The sequence below is a fragment of the Calonectris borealis genome, chromosome 21, assembly GCF_964195595.1.
Source record: "Calonectris borealis chromosome 21, bCalBor7.hap1.2, whole genome shotgun sequence".
NCBI classification, from domain to species: Eukaryota; Metazoa; Chordata; class Aves; order Procellariiformes; family Procellariidae; genus Calonectris; species Calonectris borealis.
The window spans coordinates 8196343-8216132 of record NC_134332.1 but is presented as its reverse complement, the minus strand read 5'-3'; the positions used below and the strand labels follow the sequence as shown (position 1 = coordinate 8216132).

The 19790-nt window shown below is 40.2% G+C and overlaps 2 protein-coding genes across 4 annotated transcripts; one reads left to right on the top strand and one right to left on the bottom strand.

Moving 5' to 3' along the window:
• Positions 1-18: 18 nt before the first annotated feature.
• On the top strand, positions 19-5383 carry REXO4 (REX4 homolog, 3'-5' exonuclease). 3 transcript variants are annotated; one of them, XM_075170663.1, is made up of 8 exons: positions 19-311; positions 617-975; positions 1271-1426; positions 1642-1835; positions 2261-2349; positions 2930-3004; positions 3717-3791; positions 4529-5383. In XM_075170663.1, exons 1-8 carry the CDS (start codon positions 111-113, stop codon positions 4628-4630), a joined length of 1251 nt encoding a protein of 416 aa, XP_075026764.1. In that variant the 5' UTR covers positions 19-110; the 3' UTR covers positions 4631-5383. The 3 variants fall into 3 exon arrangements, with proteins under 3 accessions (XP_075026764.1, XP_075026766.1, XP_075026765.1); XM_075170665.1 differs by lacking the exon at positions 1271-1426 and having other exon boundaries at positions 22-311; XM_075170664.1 differs by lacking the exon at positions 2930-3004 and having other exon boundaries at positions 23-311.
• STKLD1 (serine/threonine kinase like domain containing 1) lies at positions 4886-19759 on the bottom strand. Its single transcript, XM_075170662.1, has 19 exons — positions 19500-19759; positions 18859-18954; positions 18349-18393; positions 16951-17025; positions 16208-16312; positions 15929-15999; positions 15179-15294; positions 14583-14695; positions 14321-14481; positions 13727-13857; positions 13028-13111; positions 11542-11658; positions 10820-10954; positions 9765-9893; positions 8512-8640; positions 7486-7614; positions 6813-6950; positions 6395-6474; positions 4886-5291 (listed from the first exon to the last, which is right to left on the bottom strand). Exons 1-19 carry the CDS (start codon positions 19512-19514, stop codon positions 5244-5246), a joined length of 1917 nt encoding a protein of 638 aa, XP_075026763.1. The 5' UTR covers positions 19515-19759; the 3' UTR covers positions 4886-5243.
• Between the last annotated feature and the right edge of the window lie 31 nt (positions 19760-19790).

Genomic DNA, 19790 nt, shown 5'->3' with positions numbered 1-19790 from the left:
GCCGTTCCCCGCCGGGCCGGTGCGGCGCTGCTCGGTCCCGGTCCCGGCGTGGCGGGCAGCGGTAGCCCCGGCCCGGTTGGGAGTCGCTTCCCCCGCCCCGGTCGGGCCGCATGGCGAAGCAGAGCCCTGCGGAGCCCGAGGCGCCGGGGCCGAGCGCCGCGACCCGCAGGAAGGGCAGGAGGAGGAGGAAGGTCTGGCGCGGCCGCGGGGAAGCGGCGACGGGGGCCGCGCCGAAAGGCCCCGACATGGCGGCGGCAGCTCGCCCCCGCAGCCCCCGGGAGTTCTCCTCCAACTGGAAGGCGCTGCAGGAGGTGAGGGGGACCGGGGGGTGCGCCTGGGGCGAGCCGGAGCCATCCTCCGGGGCGGGCCGGGGCCATGCTGTCATTCTCTGAATGCAGATCTGCTTTCTATGTAGTAATTAAAAAAAAAAAAGTTTGTGTCAGTAAATAAAGTGCTGCGGGCGGGGGTCTGGGACATCCCGTTGCAGGTGATCGCCCTAGAGCCAGCCAGGGAGTGCAGGGCCGCTTGGCGCTGAGGCAGAACGCCAGGAGAACGATGGCGGGGCCAGAAACTGAGGGAGATAACCCTTTTTTCCTTTCTTTTTTTGTCGTTTTAGCTACTGAAACAAAAGGTAAATAGCTCCAACGAGTCCCTCTCTACATGTCAAACATACACCAAAAAGAAGCATCCACTCAAAGCGGGAAATAGCCAAGAAGTCCCAGCTATCAACGGGAACAGGAAAATGGCAAAGGCCAAATCCACAAATAAAATGGACAATGGTTCTGCTAAAGTCAATCCTCCTTTGGCTAAGCCAAAATCCAAGAGGGTTGCAATGGATAAGAATTCAAATGGCACCAAAAGCGGTGGAAAAGGCTGCAAAGAAAAAAAGAAAAGTGGCAATATTTTAAAGGAGAAAGGTGATATAAAACATAAGAGGAGGAAAGCTGAAGAACATGCGGAGCAGCAACCCAAAGAGTGAGTACTTCAGGCATCATACACGTATGTGAATATTTATTTTGGGTAGTGTACCTAACGAGCACAGAGCAGTACCATCAAAACGGCTGCACTCTTCCAGACTAAATTTTGGGAGAAATAAGACACGTGCTGCCCCGACTTCTCAGATATAGCAACGACCTGCATAGGTGACGGTACTAGAGTAATTTTCACAGAGCTAATTTCTTGATTTAAAAAATAAATATGCTTTTCCTACACTATAAAGATGCAAGACTGCTTTAAGATCATTAAATGTAATTAAATCTGTACTTACCAGGGCTGAAATCTGGTTTGACGATGTTGATCCAAAAGATATTGAAGCAGCAATAGGACCCGAAGCAGCAAAAATTGCTAGAAGAAATCTGGGACTTGAAACAGGCCAATCCAAGCAGTCTGTGGAGCAGGTGCTGGTTAAAGAAAAGGCTTCTGAAGGGTGAGTGGCATTCCAGCGGGAAGGATGGCAGCAGAGGCATCGAGATTATCTTCTAACTGTGACTTGCAGGTGCACAGCGTAAGCTGATATCTCCCCAAGTCTGCTGACAGACAAACTGCCGAGTTTTCCCCATTCGTATCAACGCGTGAACCTTGTGAACTCCACTATGCGGTCCCTGTAACAGGGATGTCACCAAACTGTCCTTTCTCTTTTAGGCTGACACGTGCTGTAGCCATGGACTGTGAGATGGTGGGAGTGGGACCCAAGGGTGAAGACAGTATTGTGGCTCGCGTGTCCATCGTGAACCAATTTGGAAAGTGCATTTATGACAAGTATGTCAAGCCTACAGAAGAGGTGACTGATTACAGAACAGCTGTCAGTGGCATACGCCCTGAGAATATAAATACAGGTAGGAGTTTTTTTCCCCAAAATGTTCTTTAAGGAGGGAGAATTTAACAGGCTATCAGAGAGGCCTCGTTGGCTAAGCTTGGATAAGTTTTAGACCTATTTTGGGAAATGGAAACCAAAATGTAGTCTGAATGCTAAGAAAAATTGTGGGAAGAAGTACTTTTTAGAGTGGTCACTAATGCCTTAGACCCCTCGTGGATTATGGTATGGGAATAATAGGAAGTTTATTTCCTTTTAGTGCTATGCTCTTTATGGAATTCTCTATGCTTTTGTAACAAGCAGAGGATTTAGTGTACTGTACAAATTTGTATAACTATAGTCCCAAGGACACAACTGCCTTCACAAAAAGATGCAGTGTTTTAACTGTAGTTTGCTTAGTTGTCTTCTGCATCTAATGGAAAGTGTTTCATTGTGTGGTATTTTTAGGTGAAGATTTTAAAACAGTTCAGAAGGAGGTCGCTGACATCTTGAACGGAAGGATTTTAGTTGGACATGCTTTACGCAATGATCTAAAGGTACATGGCTGCAGATTTGTTATTTTGAAGACAAGGCTCCAAAAATTTAAGATTGATTAAATTTCTAATACATCTTTCTGGGTCAGATGAACACACCTGAACTGCTAGAAACTACAGCTTTATCCCTGTTATCTCAGTTTCTTGTTACTTCATGCTGCACCAAGTATAGCCCTAGTCACTTGCCCACTGAAGTTCAACTTCAAACTCTGTTGCTGATAGCACTGATCTGCTTACTAAAGCACCAGGAAAGAAACAGAACGATGAAAAAACGGTTTGCATGCTTTGCTTAGCCCCCAAAGCTCAGCAGTCTGGTCATTGTTACCAGAGACAGGTATCTTACGTCATGCTGTACCAGCACTGCAGATAGCCTCTACAGGTGGTGCCTCCAGATTCAGTTCTGTTCTAAGCAGAACTGTGGTTCTTGAATCCAGCCAGTGTCTGGATTATTTTGATCTTGTCCATTCATGGTTTTGAACAATCTCTTATGATGGATGGAAGAAAAGAGCAGGAAGCTGTACATTCAGCTATATAAATTTCCATGCAACAGCACGCTTTGGACTGGAGATGTAATTTCTTCTAGGTCCTATTTCTTGATCACCCTAAGAAGAAAATACGTGACACACAAAGATACAAGCCTTTCAGACAGAGAGTCAAGGTAAGAAAATGAACGTGCACCTCAATTACTGACTCTCGAGGTGCTGACTCCCAGCTGCTAGCTCACTTCTCCTACACTTGCTCCTGACCCTGTTCCTTCTTTCCTACCTGAAGCAGGGATGCCTGCTTTTTGTCTTTTGAAAATACTAGTCTAGTTGAATGCTTAGTGTTTGAAGTATATCACTAAGTTACTTAGTTCAGTTCAAACATTACCAGTAATATCTGTGCACAAAATTCAGTGGCTCTCCCATTCTTTAGCACTTGCATGTTCGTCATAATGCTTTTCTGGATAGCAAAATAAGACGGTACAGTTCTACTTACAGTAAGGCTTATGTGATCTTCTTAATAGTATCATTTCCATAGGGATATAGAAAAACCAGATGGCTTCAAGTTTCTGCTTAGACTGCAGGATTAAAGGTTCAGATTATAGGGAGATATTTTAAGTTTCATAACTATGTACTCAGGTTTTCTTTTTCACAACAAAGCATACCAAACATAAATCTCAGGGTTATGGTAATACATATAAAATCCTCTCAGCAGTGCATAAATCTCATAATTCATTAATTCTTCTGGACAGTTCACCAGTAGAAGCTGAGATGTGCTATACTTTATTGAGGAATACACTTAAACTAGTATTTTTTTGTATATATACACACATCTATATATATTTCAAGTAGTGTGAGACAGCATGATTCTGTCTTTTCTGTTTCTAGAATGCACGGCCATCATTGAAACTGCTCTGTGAGAGACTGCTAAATATTCAAGTGCAGACATCAGAGCACTGCTCGGTATGTATCTCATCAGAACATACATTTTTTGGTAGATCAACAAGGTACTACACATTAGCTCTAGGATCCGGGTTCAATCTAGAACGCTGTGGCTGCATTCTAGCCGCTCAATGAAAGTTAGCAAGCTCTGCTTGAACACCAGCATGCAGTAAGATTGCCATCTAAGCTTGCTTACCGTTATGTGTCTGGTACCACTTGGACTATTTCCTTATATTCATAAACTTCTTTTGCACAAGTCAACTGTATTTTGTTTAAATATTAATTCTTGTTATTTTAAGATCCCTGAGGAAAAAATTAATTCTCAAGTATCGACTGCTTACCTTAAAAGCAGCATTCTGCACCACTGTACTATGGCGGGTTGGATAAAATACTGTGAGAGCCTACTACTGAATCTCGGTGGTTAGTTCCTTTCTTTCAGTGGACAGAAATGAACTGAAGAAGCAGGGCAAATTGTGAGGGTATCTCCAAGATACTGCGTCAAGAGTATTTTTTCATTATGGCTTTCCAAGTCACGATCAGAAAGAGAAGTGCATAGCCTTGTGGTGGGCCATGCATTCTGAACACATATTCATCCCCTTCCACTAGTCACAGAACCTAAATCTAGAAAGATGTTATGAAGTGTTAATTGAAAGGATGTATTAAAATGATGGAAGATTTAGCTACTTATTAACAATAATGTTCTTAAACCATGTCAGCTATGTTTCATTAAGCCTCCTGTTTGTTCTGTTTTCTTTTAGATTCAGGATGCACAAGCAGCTATGAGACTGTACACCTTAGAGAAAAAGAAATGGGAAGCTGCTGTTAAAAACAAATCTAACAACAAAAATTGTAAAACTTGAATGATTCTACCCTGTGTTTTTTATCTGCAGCATTTGCTGGTTTCATGTCACATTCCACGGCAAATTTAGAGATAACTCAGAACCGACAGCAGCTACTTCATAAAATCAATCAAAAGACAATACTGCCTAACCTAGTACGTGAATGCTGCCATGCAAGAATACTGCTAGTATCCCCTTTCTGGATGGTACTTATGCCTAATGCCTACTACTGTGTTTAAACAATACTTGTAACAAATGCCTACATTTGTAAAGTACTTCATCAGTTCAGTTTTTGCCAAGGAAATGCACACTGAATAAATTAAAAAAAAAAGGTTTTTTAAATTACGATAGATGAAGGAACAAACTGTCATTGCTTTGCTGAAACTCCCAAGACTAAAATCTTTATTTCAAATATTTTAAAGTCTACAAAGTAAGGTGAATTCTTAATTATTGCTGTTAGTCTCACAATTGTGGTACCTAAATCAACAGAATATATAACTGTTTATATATTATTAATGGCCCAATATTGATCTTTCTGGTGAGAAAAATCTTTTAAAGTATTTCTGGAGGATCCAAGCTTTTGTATCTGAACTAGAAGTGTACAAGTCTTGTTCTTAGGAAAAAAGTTTTTCTTTTACTTCTGCAGTTTCAAAAGCGTTGCATCCACGAGGGTCATTATCTCCTGGAGAGAAATGTGAGAATTGTCAAATACAAGATTACCTTGTTGCTTTACTTATTTTTATATTCTTTTATTAATAAAAACACTGTGTCTAACATAGGTCTTTAAAGCAGCTGGTGTTTTAAGCATATGTGGGGTCTGATTCTGCAAAATCCACAGCAACTGTAATACCAGACAATACTAATGCTATGATTTAAATAATCTAAATGGATACTGGAAGGTAAGAAGGAATGGGTTTCGGAGATTTAGCAGTTGCTGTATTGCCAGAACGAGAGTGTTGTGGCCTCGTCTGTGCTGTGTTGTCAACAGGGGACATGGGGAACAACGAGTTAGGTTTACAACAGAAGAGGGAGCTTTCTTCTCTCTTGTGATTCTTTTTTTCTGCACTACCTTATAGCTGCAGTCTTCATTCAAATGGTGCAGGCAATGCCTGCAGGAGACACTGGAGAATAAGTTTGCGTGTAACTGTCTTTGAGATGAATTATGTAAGCAGGCTAAATGCATAACTAAGAAGAACAAAGTTACAAGACTAACCAGTTTTATTGGCTTGATGAGCAAACTTCTAATTACTGGTTTCTTGACAGCAAGCCATTGCAAAGGAAATACTAGTGTAACACATTAAATAGCTTGAGTAACTTCGGTGTTTCTGGTGTTTCAACAGTTACCTTTTCTGAGTATGACTACTTGTTGAAATTTAATATAAGTTAAATCTTCAGGGAAACTGTCACAAGGGTTTGTTTTACCTTTGGGGTTTTGGTTTTTTTTAAGGATGCCACTTACAAGGCAAAAATAATTGGATATAATATATTTATGCTTTATTTCTGTAAACTTTAGCCTGTTTTAGTATGAAGAATGTAGTAAATTAATGCAATGTTGCAAGAGACCAGAAAATAGTTTTTAAAAAATTACAGCATAAAGAAAAAAACTTCCAACTATTTGTTTTGAGTAGTTAGGAATATTCTTACAAACTCACTCTTCACCCCTTACACACCTAATTCTGTAAATTCTGCACTGTGTAATTCCAGCTATTTGAAAACGATAAAATCCGTAACCAGAAATAATATACTAAGCATCCACTCTTTATTATCACAGTGACTTCTACATACCATGCTAGATGGAAACCGGCATTTTATTTCAGACACCAGTTCTTCCATTTTCTGGGACAGCATATCCAGCACAACATCATCTGTAATGTAAACGAACAGGATAATTTATGGTTACTAGCACAACGGCCAATGGTTTCAGCAGGAGCTAAAGGAGAGCAGAAGGAAGACAGATCTACACAAACAGGAGGCAAGATAAGATGGAGTTACAACATTATAACATCAGAGGGGCATTTATAATTATTCAGGAACAAGTGGGATGAACTCTCAGTTGCAATTCATCCTCCTTTCTCAGATACATAGCAAGTCTTTTCTGAGAGCAACTAACACGTCCCTGAGCAGCTGCTGTTAGCTGTTTTCTTTACTATCTTTTGGGGGTGGGGGAGAGGAAGAGACTTGACAAACACCACCACCATCTCACCATACTGAACCATCTCGTTAATCAGCACACAGATATTTTCCACCACTTCTGGATCATCGAAGTGAAGGTGGTAGGCATCTTTGATCAGGTTTATTCCACTGCCTTTTGAATCCAGTATAAATCTCAAAGCTGATATTTCTGAAAGGGAGACAAACAGTGCTGGGCTAATTGGTAGCTGCACACTGCACTATCTACTTTCCAGTCCCCTGCTCCAGCTAGCACACATATTTTTCCAGGAAGTCATGTCCATCATTTTCAGCCTTCCTAAAAGCTATTCTGAAGCATATTTGGGCAACAAGTAGAAGACAGTGTATGCAGCCAACACTGTCATGCATGGCAGAAGTGATATTTTCATGTTTTCTGTTTTCACATTGATTGAGCTCTACCCATTTACACAGTTGAAACAACTTCATCATAAAATAAGTAACAAAATACTCTGAAGTTACTAATGGATTAGATTGTTCTGATCTAATACTTCTCATACATGCATGCTGGGTCCATGGGAAGAAAAAAATTCGCACCTCCAGTTTCACTATTTCCTCTTCCAGTCCTGCAAGAAAAGATTACCTCAGGAGAGCAGATGCCAATCCCAATCCCACTATGAACTCTTGAACTATACAGAAACATCCACTTCTGAGCTGATTTGCAATTAGTAAGAATTGCTGAATGTTACCAGATAGCCTTAGAAGGCTTGCTAATGCCAGGCAGGCGTTCTTCACCAGCATTGGTCTTTCTGGGTTCATCCTGAGCGCATCCAGCAGAAGCGCTGTTGTGGGCTCATACTCATTTTCAGTTAAGCAACCTTTAAAAAAAAGAAACACACACAAAACCCCGAAACTTCAATATACTCAAAAGCTTTTAAAACACTCATCAGCATTTCAACTTCTGCCTCCTGTTTCTGAAATGACTTTTTAATTATGCAATAAAAGTTACAAAGAAAGCATGTGAAAACCTCAATCGCAGTAAAAAAGGCCCAATAAAGCCTTATCATGAGTTGATTCAGGGGTCTAGGAAAATTTCTGATACATCTTCTATGTCAAGATTCTCTTTCATTCTCCAAGCCAAAAGGAATGGAGAGTCCTGAATACTCAACCTATTCTGCTGGAGGGTACTAGAAACGAGATTGCTTAGTGTTTTACTCAGCTCTTCCTAGTGGAATGATGGAATAAGCACAGGGCAGGTAAACATATGGCAATATTCTTGCAGGAGGAAGAAAAAAGACAGTAGTACTGCAAGGATGCGTTTCTTAGTGCACATGATAATGAGATATGCATTTTATTTTTTAATCTGAAATATTGTTCCCAACTTACAAAGCAAATGGCATAAAAACAAACCTCCCAGCCCATGCTGTACAACACTAAAGCTGCGTTCAGAGGAGTAACACAAATGGGATTCTCGGTCTTAAGAGAGAAGCCAAAGAGAATGCTCTGCACAACAAGGTTCTTTTAGCTGCCCATCATGACAGTACCCATCAGCAGTATCTAGTTATATAATTGCTACGGCTCATCAAAAATAGCTTAGGGAGTGTTAGAGAGCAAGTGCATGGAAGACTGGTTAAGAGAGGATGCAAGTTCCTAACTCTGCTGCCATCTGCAGAGCCTGCTAAGGCCAAGCAGCCTGTATGTCAAGGATCGCCACGGACAGACGTTTGGCATACCAGCCTTTTTCGTGCACAAGGGACAAGGCTGGGAAAACGCACCTTGGAGTGACAATGCCCATAGAGCCGAGCAAGCAGACTCCGTAACTGTTCCATTCTGGAGGTGCTCTTGAAGGACCGCAGAGGTAACAGGGACAGCACTTTTCAGCAATGCTTGGTCTACATTTTTCCCTGAATTACCATAACAAAAAGGAAATGCATCCAGCAGAGTTATTTAATCAAGTAATAATATCATAAGCATATCGTATGTCAAATTATATCAGTAAAACCTTAATGGGTGATGGCATTGGAGTAATGCAACATTATTTTAGAATGGACAACAGCAGAGGGAAGGAATTTAAAATGTAAAAAAACAAATCAAGTTTTACAGGACTAATAAATAGTAATGTTTACTGCAGAAAGCCGAACTTCTCCAGGAACTAGTTTTCTTTGCCATTTAAATTATACATGGGGAGCACAGCAAGAAACCTGAAAAAATACCACCTTTTTGACAGAATATGGTCTGCAGGATGGATATTTAGCTGGTCACATAAATCAAATGGGTAGTTTGCGGCACAGAGGGAATAAAACACACCAAGTCCAATTGTGCACGTTCTGTGCTTTCAGCCTTCCTTGATGGTTAGAACACCACACACCTATACAAGAACATGTCACAGACAAATCCCCTAAAAAACTCCCAGTGTGGTCTCATAAGAAGGGGTCAGCTCAAGCAATCACCCATGGCTCTCCAACACTGAAGAATGATGCTGGCTTAGTTCTAAGGCAATGGGAAGACTACACTTGCCACCTTGCCAATCATATTTCTTTCGGAAAAGCAAGTCTCTAGGAGATGTCCAACTCAAGATTTAGCCCAGTGCTGTCAAGAGAAGTGTGATGCAAAGAAATAAGATGCTATTAATTCCAAATGCTATCCTGATACCTAATCTAATACGCTGTTTGCACTGCACTCCCTCTGCTAAGAGCAGAGCAAAACCACGAGTGACAAACGAGAAACTGCATGTACCCTTTCATTTCTGACAGTCTGTTCATAAGCCATATCTTGGCCTAAACAGTAAAGATTTGACTTTGACACCTTATCACAAAAAGGGTTGCTAAAAAGTCTGCATTAGTTTTTAGTTTTCTCTCACTTAAATCTGGATCACTTAAAGTTCTAGTAGTGCTGTGGAGACATCTCCAGAATGGGAGAAAGAAAAATCCAGTCCCAGCAACAGGAATGTCTGAACTCAATACCTGGCACAATACCTGCTGCCTTTCAGTCATGAGTCTAGGAACAATACTTGCTGTGTTCTACTTACCACTCACAGCCAAACTCCAGAGAACTCCACAGCAAGAGAGGCAGATCTTTTCATTATGAAGAAAATTTCTTAAAATTGACAGAAGGTCTGGAATTACTCCAACTTTCCTTAGATTCTCTGCAGCAACTTCTGAAAAACACAGGAAAAGAAATTCTATAGAATCTGATATTTTTGTCCCACTCACTGTCCTCGCAACAGACAGCATTACTAACCATATTTAAACAGTGATAACAAACCAGTAACATGATAGCTGGACAAAAGAAAGCAAGAGAACAGACCGAATTCTTTAATAAGATGCACTTAAGCATAGTGCTTAGCACAAGTGACCCTTTTAAAAAGATGTCTGGCCACCCTTCTTCCTTACAGAGCCAAAATTTACAGAGCAGAAAAGGAACTGAGAGGGTATAAATGACTATTTCTCAAATGTTTGCAATGTAGTGATTCAAGCTACCTCAGCTTCAGAATTAGGAAACACTGTATAAAAATAGTTTGGTCTTAGATGGTAAGTTTATTTGTACATGACACTTTGTACACTTGTTTTTTTTAAAGATTATCCCCTTGCTGTTAAATCCTTCTGTAATGTTTTATAAAAACAGTCTTCTGATGACTGTTGAATTGACACTGAAAACAAGTAAAAAATACTATAAATATTTAGCAATTACAATCTCAGGAGAAAACCCAAAGTAGAGAAATTAGGTAGAATGGTTTCAATTCACCATGGCACAGCCAAAAATAGAATCCAGGTTCTATGCCCTCATTTTCCCAAGCACTACTATTTGCACAGTTTGTACTTGTTTCCAAAACAAGACGAAATACAGGACCACTCTAATAGACACAATTCTTTAAGTACCTGAAGCCTCAGCAGTGTATCTTACACTTTCAGGAGTATTATCTTACCAATATCTAGTCAATCTTACCAATATTACCACTATTAAACTAATACCTACAGACATCCACATCTCTCAATGAAGTCACAAGTTCTGCATTATATCTTGGATTAGATTATAAAAGTAGAAACATAAGAATATTCCCCAAAAATAAACAAGGTGACCCACCACTGGCTGAAATCACCATCAATAATGTGCAGAGCAATGAAATTAACTCTTCATTTCCGGAGTGTTTTCTCACTGTCTCTAACAGAGAGCTGGTCACATTCTCATCCAGGGCCAGCACCACATCCTGCTCTAGAGCTGTCAAAAGTAACATTTGAACAGAACAAAGATTTCAGTGGCTTGAATGAAGTCTGAACCCCCTGCTATCAGCATGAGTAAAACATTCAATTAACAGCATTTCTTCACATAATATATGCAAAAGTTATTTTAAATTTTTTTTTTTCTGAAACAGAATTCTTACTATTTTCAAGCTTTCAATCATTATCAGGGGTTATTGGGGTAAATTGCTAAGAAAGTGACAGCAGGGATCAAACAAGAGACCAGAAAACACTTTTATGGTTTGAAATGGTTGAAAAGCGTTTGAAAACACTGAGAGTCTCTTATTTATGCACTCTAGTAACACTCTACATAACATGAAAACAAACTTGGTAGCCTAAGATCAGTAGCCTGTATTTAAAATTAACACTAACACAGAATTGATGTACGCCAGTCCTGAAGAAAGTCCATGAGAATCCAGACTCTTAAAGCTCGTTAAATTCCTCTATTACTTTAAATTTATCCCCTAAAATCGTTGCTGAACCCATTTCAAACCTTATCTGCTACATCTAACTTTGCAAGAGAGAGGCTGTATCACCCAGCATAAATTGGAAGTCTCATAACTGTACCTTGACTCAGAATTTCAAGCAATAAACTGCAACCATCTACTTGTAACTTGAGAGAATCTACATGAGTCTTCACGGCAAAAGTGATCAATTCTGTGAATGTTAGCAGATAGGGCAAGGCTGTGGGGAAAAGAAATTATCTAAGACAGCATTCACTTACACAGTCAATTGCTTAAAACACTCAGCGGGTATCTATGCTCCAAAACACAAGAGTTCCAGTTTCAAATAAATTTGAATCCCTGTGGACGATGTGATATGGCAGAACAACATTCTTGATCAAAAAGAACAAAACACAAGTAAAGATGGAACAATACAGAGTGAATTCTGTAGTCTCTATGGGAAATGTCTCTTATTAAAGACAGCTGCAAGGATATGCAAGCCAAGCGTAGCCAGCACGTTCCTCATTAAGTCACACTGGCATTGTTCACTGGTCACATAGTAAGTCGTGGGGTAGAACATTGTGCATGAGCCCAAAACCATGCTTTTCAGAACCTGTGGAAGAAAGTATTTCACCAGGTCTCCTAGTTTTAGGAAGACTCTGAGCTTCTGGAATAGCTAATAAAGCTATTCAGTGAATCCACAAATATGTGATAAAATCTTGAGGAAACACTGGATGGTTTTTAGGGATCCATTTTGAGCACCTTCAGAGATGTGAGCATCAGTCACGGTAAGCCATGGTGCAGAAGTGCCAAACAAGTCAGTCAGATGTGTGCGCGGCCTTGTATTGCTCAATAGGTTTGAATGAGAACTCACGAAGAACCATTCATTTTGTTATTTATAACCAAAGCCTGCTGTATTACTGAGTAAAGATTTCTAAAGATTTCTTTAGTAACAGAGTTGAAGATATAGGTAACTCTAAGGAAAAAAACCAAATTATTCTTTCTCCTTATTGATTACAGATATGAACACCCCTGTGTTTTAACATCATAAGCCAAGGCCAGCATTAAAACGCTATCACTATCAAATGGCTGCATATTTTATGAGTTAACACGGTGCTTTGAAAATAATAATCTTGATCTGAAAGATTAGTCTGAAAAACGTGCAGGTGCTGGGAGAAAACATAGAGTCTCCACTCACGCAGCTTTACTAGACACACAGAAACTAGACACATGTAACTTCCTTTTGCTTTATCACTCTTATAGCCCTAGGCATTATTCCCAAGTTGCCCCACTGCTGATATGAATTACCTTCTTCAAATGTCAGTTTGCCAATTCACCTTTGCTGCCAATTAAAATATCACTAAGTTTTTTTCCAGTGCCCATTTTTCTTAACCAGTAAAACACCTCTGCTGTTCAACAAAAGCATTTACAAAACAAGTACCAACACAATCACATCAACTAGTGGCCTATTCCAGTACGTTCCAAAAATGTGAAATAGGAAGAGAGCAATTTCATTCTCATTTATTGTCATGAGAATTTTTTTCCTCTTCCTATTATCTCAAAATGTAAGGAAAGAGCAGAACAAATAAATTAATAAAATAGTGCCTTACCACTTTTATCTTTTACAAAACTGGCAAGGTGCTGAATGGCTTTAGCCTGTGCTGCTTCTATATCCCAGAAAGCCTGCATGAATTCTACATAAAACAAGAAAATTCTTCTATTTGATTCAAACACTCATAAAAAGCATTCAAATTTTCTCTATTTTGTGCAAGATGTGAATTGATATAAATGAAAATAATGTAATTTGTGATTGTTGAAAAGAAAAACTTTTCCCTTAATGCATCAAACATTTAAACATTACAAAGTGTTATGATTCATCTCTATAATCTGTGTATTTGGCATTACACATTTTGGGGACCTGTTGGAATATTAAATCAGAGCAGGGACAGGGGCATTAAATGTATTATTCTGATAGCCTTTTCAGATTAATATCTTCCTTACTTAGAAGGAAAATAATGAAACAAATCCTTCGTTGGCATAAATTGGCAAACATGTTAGATTGCAGACAAAATAAGTGGCGCTCCCCAGTTTTCTGAGGAATGATCTCTGACCCCATTTAACTTGTGCAATCTTATGAGGTTATAGAAAAGGCTGTATAGTGATCCTTCCTCCAAATAGCATCCCATTTTATTTCAAGTAAAATGAGTGTCCAATAATTCATTTTCAAGTAGAATATATGCTGACAGGAAAGCATATGGGTTTATTTCCTATGAAAATCACCATTACATTAATTTTATTTTCCTTATTACCTAGAACACTTTCGATTCCTCCCTCAAGGAGCACATCTATTATTTTGGGAGGCAAAGACTTTTTCAGATTTACTAAAGAGACACCAGCAACACTCAGGCATTCCCTAATAAATGGAACATCAGTCAGATCCCTAGAATTACAAGAGACAAAAGCAGTACCAATAAGTTAGAACTGGTAAGTTACAAAAAAAAAATTCTACGTGCTTTGTTTCATTTTCATATAAAAAGCTAACAATACTTCTTTGAAAACTGGATTATTTTTGACAGAACTTACACAATTTACTTCAAAACCGCTAATGAAAGAGCTTACATTGAGCAAGCCATGCTTAGCCTTCAAGTTAAGGGCTTGTAAAATTGTATATAACATGGTTTTTATAATGTAACTCTTCAAAAAAGGACACCTACACATACCAGGATGCCCACTTCTGAACGAACACCAAGTCTTTGACTTTTTTTAATAACTCAATTTGTCGAGGCAGTAAGATCAGAAACCTTGACTCAATCTCTTCCAAACAGCAGCTAACGTTCCCATCTCTGTGAAGGTAGGTGGGGTTTAGGACAAAAAATCATAAAGGGAAAGCATCCAGAACTCACTTTGCTGTGGGTCTCATGCTGGGCTGAATCTGTAGCATCATAAACAAAATGGGAAATAAAGGCGAAGCGCTGTTATCTCCATTTTGCATTAGTGTCAGAACTCCCTCAAGACGGCTGGTATCCTGTCTAATATCCTGCAGTAATGAAGTTATCTCTTCTGCCTGTAAAGAGCATAGTATCGGAAGAGCTTTCACACACTCGTTTACAGATACCCTGGTGGGCCAATGACTTTTTAAATCTATAATGAAACGTTATTACATACATTCAGAACAAAGCAGGTCGTCATGTCAAGTAGAATACAACCTAGAGACCAGATGTCAGATTTCTCAGTAAAAGAAAAAACAAATGTTTCTGGAGCCATCCAAGACTTGCTACCTGTTGAAATAAGAATCATATGGCAATGTTGCTGACATCGTACTATACACAGTTTTTGCTTGCACATGCATGAACTGCAGGCAATTGTTTTATGTCTAAAATTTAGAGACATTCTGTAGAGATTAGACCTTTTTTTATTCGTGATATGCTACAAAAGACTAAGAAACATACTATAATTAATGAACAATTTTCTAAGATTTTGCTGCATATGTATCAAGCTAAAAAGGATTCCAACTGTATCTGTTGCAGAGTTCTGAGGCACACAGACATATCTATAGTTTTCAGTTGTGAACACAATTAATGCTGCAGGCAACTGCCTATGAATATCCTATTCATACTTTAGAAGACAAATAGTATAATGCAGAGAACGGGGAGGGAAGATAATTTTTTCCTCTTTGGCTGATTTTTCTCCGAGGACTAAAAATATTCACCATAACTGAATCTTTTAAAAATAAAGTAAAAAAAAGTAAAACAAATATCTACTTTCTTCCACTCTTATTTTCCACTTCAACTCATCTGTCATAAGTGTCTCTGTACTGAAGTCGCTAAGCATGAAGGATGCTTCACCAGTCACAAGTATGTTTGATGGCTTGAGATTTCTGCAACACAAATATTTTCTGTCAGCCTGTGAAATCAGAGTCTAATGACATAACTACAGGTTCCCAGTATCTTTACATATCAGAAGGTTTGGGGGTTTTTTGGGGAGGGTGGGTGGAGTGGTGGTGAGGTGTTGGGGATTTTATTGTTTGTGGGGTTTTGTTTTGTTTTTTTTTAAACATACAAGTGATAATCAATTGAAATACAATTATTTTCTTCTTTTACTGTAAAATGCTTTAAAATTTGTGATTGCAACAGATTTGTCTGAACATAGAATGCAACAGTTGTCTCTTATTTTAGATACACAAGGTATACCTTGTCCATCACAGCCACCAAAATGTAAGCACTAACAGAGATGGTCAATATTGTAATATAAAATTAATATTAGAATTTTAGCACATTCAAAACAAACAGAGAGAACACCTCGTTCAAACAGATAATTCTAGACAAAACTCAAGAAACAGATGACTTCAGAAGTCACAGAAAACTACTCTATACATGAAGTCCAGAATTTCTAACTCCTTCTCCCCCTTTTGAACAGTAAAATTCACTCTCTCTAAGGGAACAGCTGTGCTGAACCAACAGTCACTGCAAAGAACAATGACCTATCAGACAAAGAACAAGATTTCTGCGCACCTGTGGAAAATATTTTGTTTGTGTATATAAAGCAAAGCATCCACCATCTGTGCCAGGAACTTCAGAATCACCTGTTGAGGGGAATATACATGAAAGTGTAACATAAACACAGTAGCTTCCAAATATCTTTTGGAAGATAGCTTCCAAACCCACCCTTCAGCAAAACATTGCTTTGAAGATTTTGGGAAGGACTTTTGAGAAAAAGGGAATACAGAGGAAGAAATATAAAAGCAGTGAGACTCTCTCAGTTCAACCAGATGCCTCTTCTGTACTTTTTACCGTGTCTGTTATTTTTTCTGACTTCTGTCTTTTTTCCTTGATTACAGACGAAAGATCTCCTTGGCCTGAGTGCTGCATTACCAGACAAAGGAACAGAGATGATATCTGTAATACAAGATTACACCAAAATTGTCTAATTGTTTGCAGGTAATAACATATCCAATAAGAAAGATAAAACTGAGCACTTGGCCAAACTGGTGGGGGTTATGTTCACCAATACTAAAGTGTTCCAAGATGATTAATCTCTCACAGAGGAGACAATGTTTACTTTCTCTTACTAAAAATACAGCACTTTTGTTTTTTTTTTTAAAAAAAAACATTATCAAGCATCTTATCTGAAGTCATATTGGACAATTCAAGTCAAATATACATCCATAAAATCAACACAAATTTTGCTTGAGCACTGAATAAAATCTGCAAATAAATAAGTCAGGGCTTTCAGCTTCCTATAATCTCCTATAAAAGGGTTTTCATGCAGGCATGAAAATCAGTATTGCACACTGATTCATATCAGAATCTGAGAGCCAGCGTGCAATACTGCCATGTGATGGACTCCAATTCATATATCTTCACAGCTTTTCAGCATGTTTACTCAGGAGTTCAAAAAGCAGGCTTGTTTCAAATCAAATAACCTTTTTTTTTTAGCATCTCACACCAATGACCCCAAATTTAAACCTGCAAAAATGCTTACATGCCTATAGTAACCATGTGTTCCAGTTTAACCAATTCTATTTCATTCTCACCTCATTATCCCAAGTCACAAACAATTCCTTGTAAGCACAGATGTTTGAATGACGAAGTTTTAGCAAATCCATTGCCTGCATAAAATAAAAAAAATACAGAGAGAGCTTTCTACATCTACACAGTCCTTCCCACTTAACAGGACCTTAAATAATATCCTAAGCCAGTTCCTGACTTATTCATGTCACATGTCTGATCAAATTCTTTCAATGTACAAGCTCTGTTACACATTTGCATGCACAAGTGTCAAGTTAAAGAAAATATTTCAGTAAGACTCTACTCAATGTAATGCTGTTAACAGCCTTGTGAGATTCAAGGATATAAGCTGATCCTTAGGGACATGATTTGTAAACAACCCCCTTCTTCAGTTCCTAACATCCAAACCTGAAAACACATCTTAGAATATGAAAGTCAAGATGATTTTTCTAGCGTAGCCATTATTTCCAGTAACCCCTATGCAAGCTTGAACCTCAGAAAATATGATGACACTACTGAGATGCTTATCTCCTTGAAGCTGGTTTCCGTGTAAGGCTCTAACAACTACCAGTTACTTCAGCAAATATCCTGATGACGAGAAAGGTAAAAAGAATTCAACTTACTCTCCTATAGTTGTGTTTGTGGCTGTGCAGACACAACAGAAAAACTAAGAGCCAGGCTCCCAGCTGGCACAACTGCATTTATTTCAATAGACACGTACATCAGCAGAAAAAATGGATCAAACTTTATCAGTAAAGTTAGTCTCGGTACATAAAGAGGTCACCTCTCTTGAGTAGGATGAAGCATCTGTACAGACATGTATTCTCACTGATTTTCAACTGCAGATGTCATGCATACTGGACACTGTGAGACTAATCCATTATGTGCTACTTCATATACTTTGTTGAAACAAATTTTGGTATTTTAATAGTATTTCTGATGTTACCTCTTACTCGAGGCATTGAAACAAGTTTGCATAAAAAAGTACAACAAGGGAAGAAAACCAGTCAAATCATTCACATCAAGAAATGTCCAGCTCTGAGAAATTAACATATAATGAAATATGTTAACTAGAAATTGAGTTCTTAATAATAAACTATAAAGACACCAAGGTTCTCCTTCAGCTTAAAGGCCAAAAGGATAAGCTTTGCTCTTTGTCTTCAGCACAAAGCAAATATGAACCCTGAAAAACAACCATCCTCTGAGAACAGCTGTCCATTTAATCTACATATTCAAATGTAAGAACAATTAATACGAAATCCTGGCCTGAGCTCAAGCAGAGGGCAGGGAGAACACCCCTCTGATAGTCCTACCTGATTTACATCTGGACTGTTTACTTAGTTAATGCTTGTAGATAAAAGACTTTGTTCTGTTAAGACTTTGGTCTTTGTAAGTGAAGTAGTAAAGAAAAACTGCACTGATACCTCTTTCAAGGCCTCATTTGCTTGCTTTTCTTCAATGCATTCAACCTGCACCAAACGAGAGCCAAGGATGAGATTGTAATACAGAGACAGGCAAGCTTTAAGCCAGAACAATCTTGCCAAGATGACTGGAACTGCAAATTGTGTATGAATTGGCATAAGTTTTCAATGATAGCTCTAATCTCTAATGTTTGGAGCAGTCTTCTTGTTGGGACAGGGCCAGAAACAGAGCTTTAAATGAGTCTGCGACAGCTGGCCAGTCCTTCCCCTGCACTGTCAAAGTAGCAGTAAGCTAAGGTGAAAACACATAGGCTGCTCCCCTTTTCCCACTTTTAATCTCAATATTCTAGCAAACTGATCTGAATCTTCCAATTTCCAAACCAGCAGCACACTAAGGTGTAAGCCTACTCTCACCCAGTGGCCAAGCTGCCTAACATGTTTGTCTCTGTTACTACCAGAAGGGCCCATGGAGATGCCAATAGACTCTTGTTTTCCTAGCAACCACCTTCTCACCTGCTTTATTACACATTTTTTCTCCGTGCCCTTTTCTGTTTTCAATTCGACTACCAGCATAGTGCCCAGCGCCCCAGGCTGCAGCTGCTCCAGCACCTGCAGGGCAGAGGAGCGACACTAACGCACTTGCTCAGCTGCACGTGGTAGAACAACCAAGGCAGAGAGCCCCTTCAATCCACTTTCCCGCAGACGCCCTCCACACAGCACACACCTCCAGTTCCCCGTAGCAGGACCACAGGCACCCCCATCTGCACCCCAACTCGAGAGGGCACACTGACCTCCCCTCCTCTCAGGGACATTTCCCCTCACTTCCCCGCTGCTGAGCACCCCCATCTCCCCCGGGCCATCCACCCCCCAGCGCTTCCCTCCTTGGGACCACGTTGGACCCTTCCTCAGAGCAGCTGACGCCCTCACCAAGGCCGCACACCCCCTCCCCGGGGCCACCTGCACCCTCTCCAGGGCCATGTACCCCCCAGGACCACTTACACACCCTCCCCATGGCCACATACCACCCCCAGGGGTACTACACCCCCTCCCCTCGTTCACAAACCCTTCCCCAGGGTGATGCACCCCCCAGCACCACCCATAAGGCTGCAGCCGCCCCCTTCCCGCCGGGCAGGGCCTGGCCCTTCGGGCAGCACCTCGTATTTCTCCATGGCGGGACAGGGCCCAGCCTCCCGGCGAGGCAGGACGGGCGGTGGGTGTGGAGGGACCCCAGGCCCAGGGCGAGAGCGGCCCCTCAGCCGCTAGCAGCGGGTGCCCAGCAGGGCAGGGGTACTTCCCCTTCCCCCCGCTACGCCTTCAGACCAAAAAAGTGCCGTTACGAACCCCCGCGCAGGGGCAGAACCGGGGGGCAGACCCCAGGCCCAGCCCCACACACACCGCGCGACCCCCTGAGGGCGCGGCCCCTTTAAGTGCGCGGCGCGGGAGGG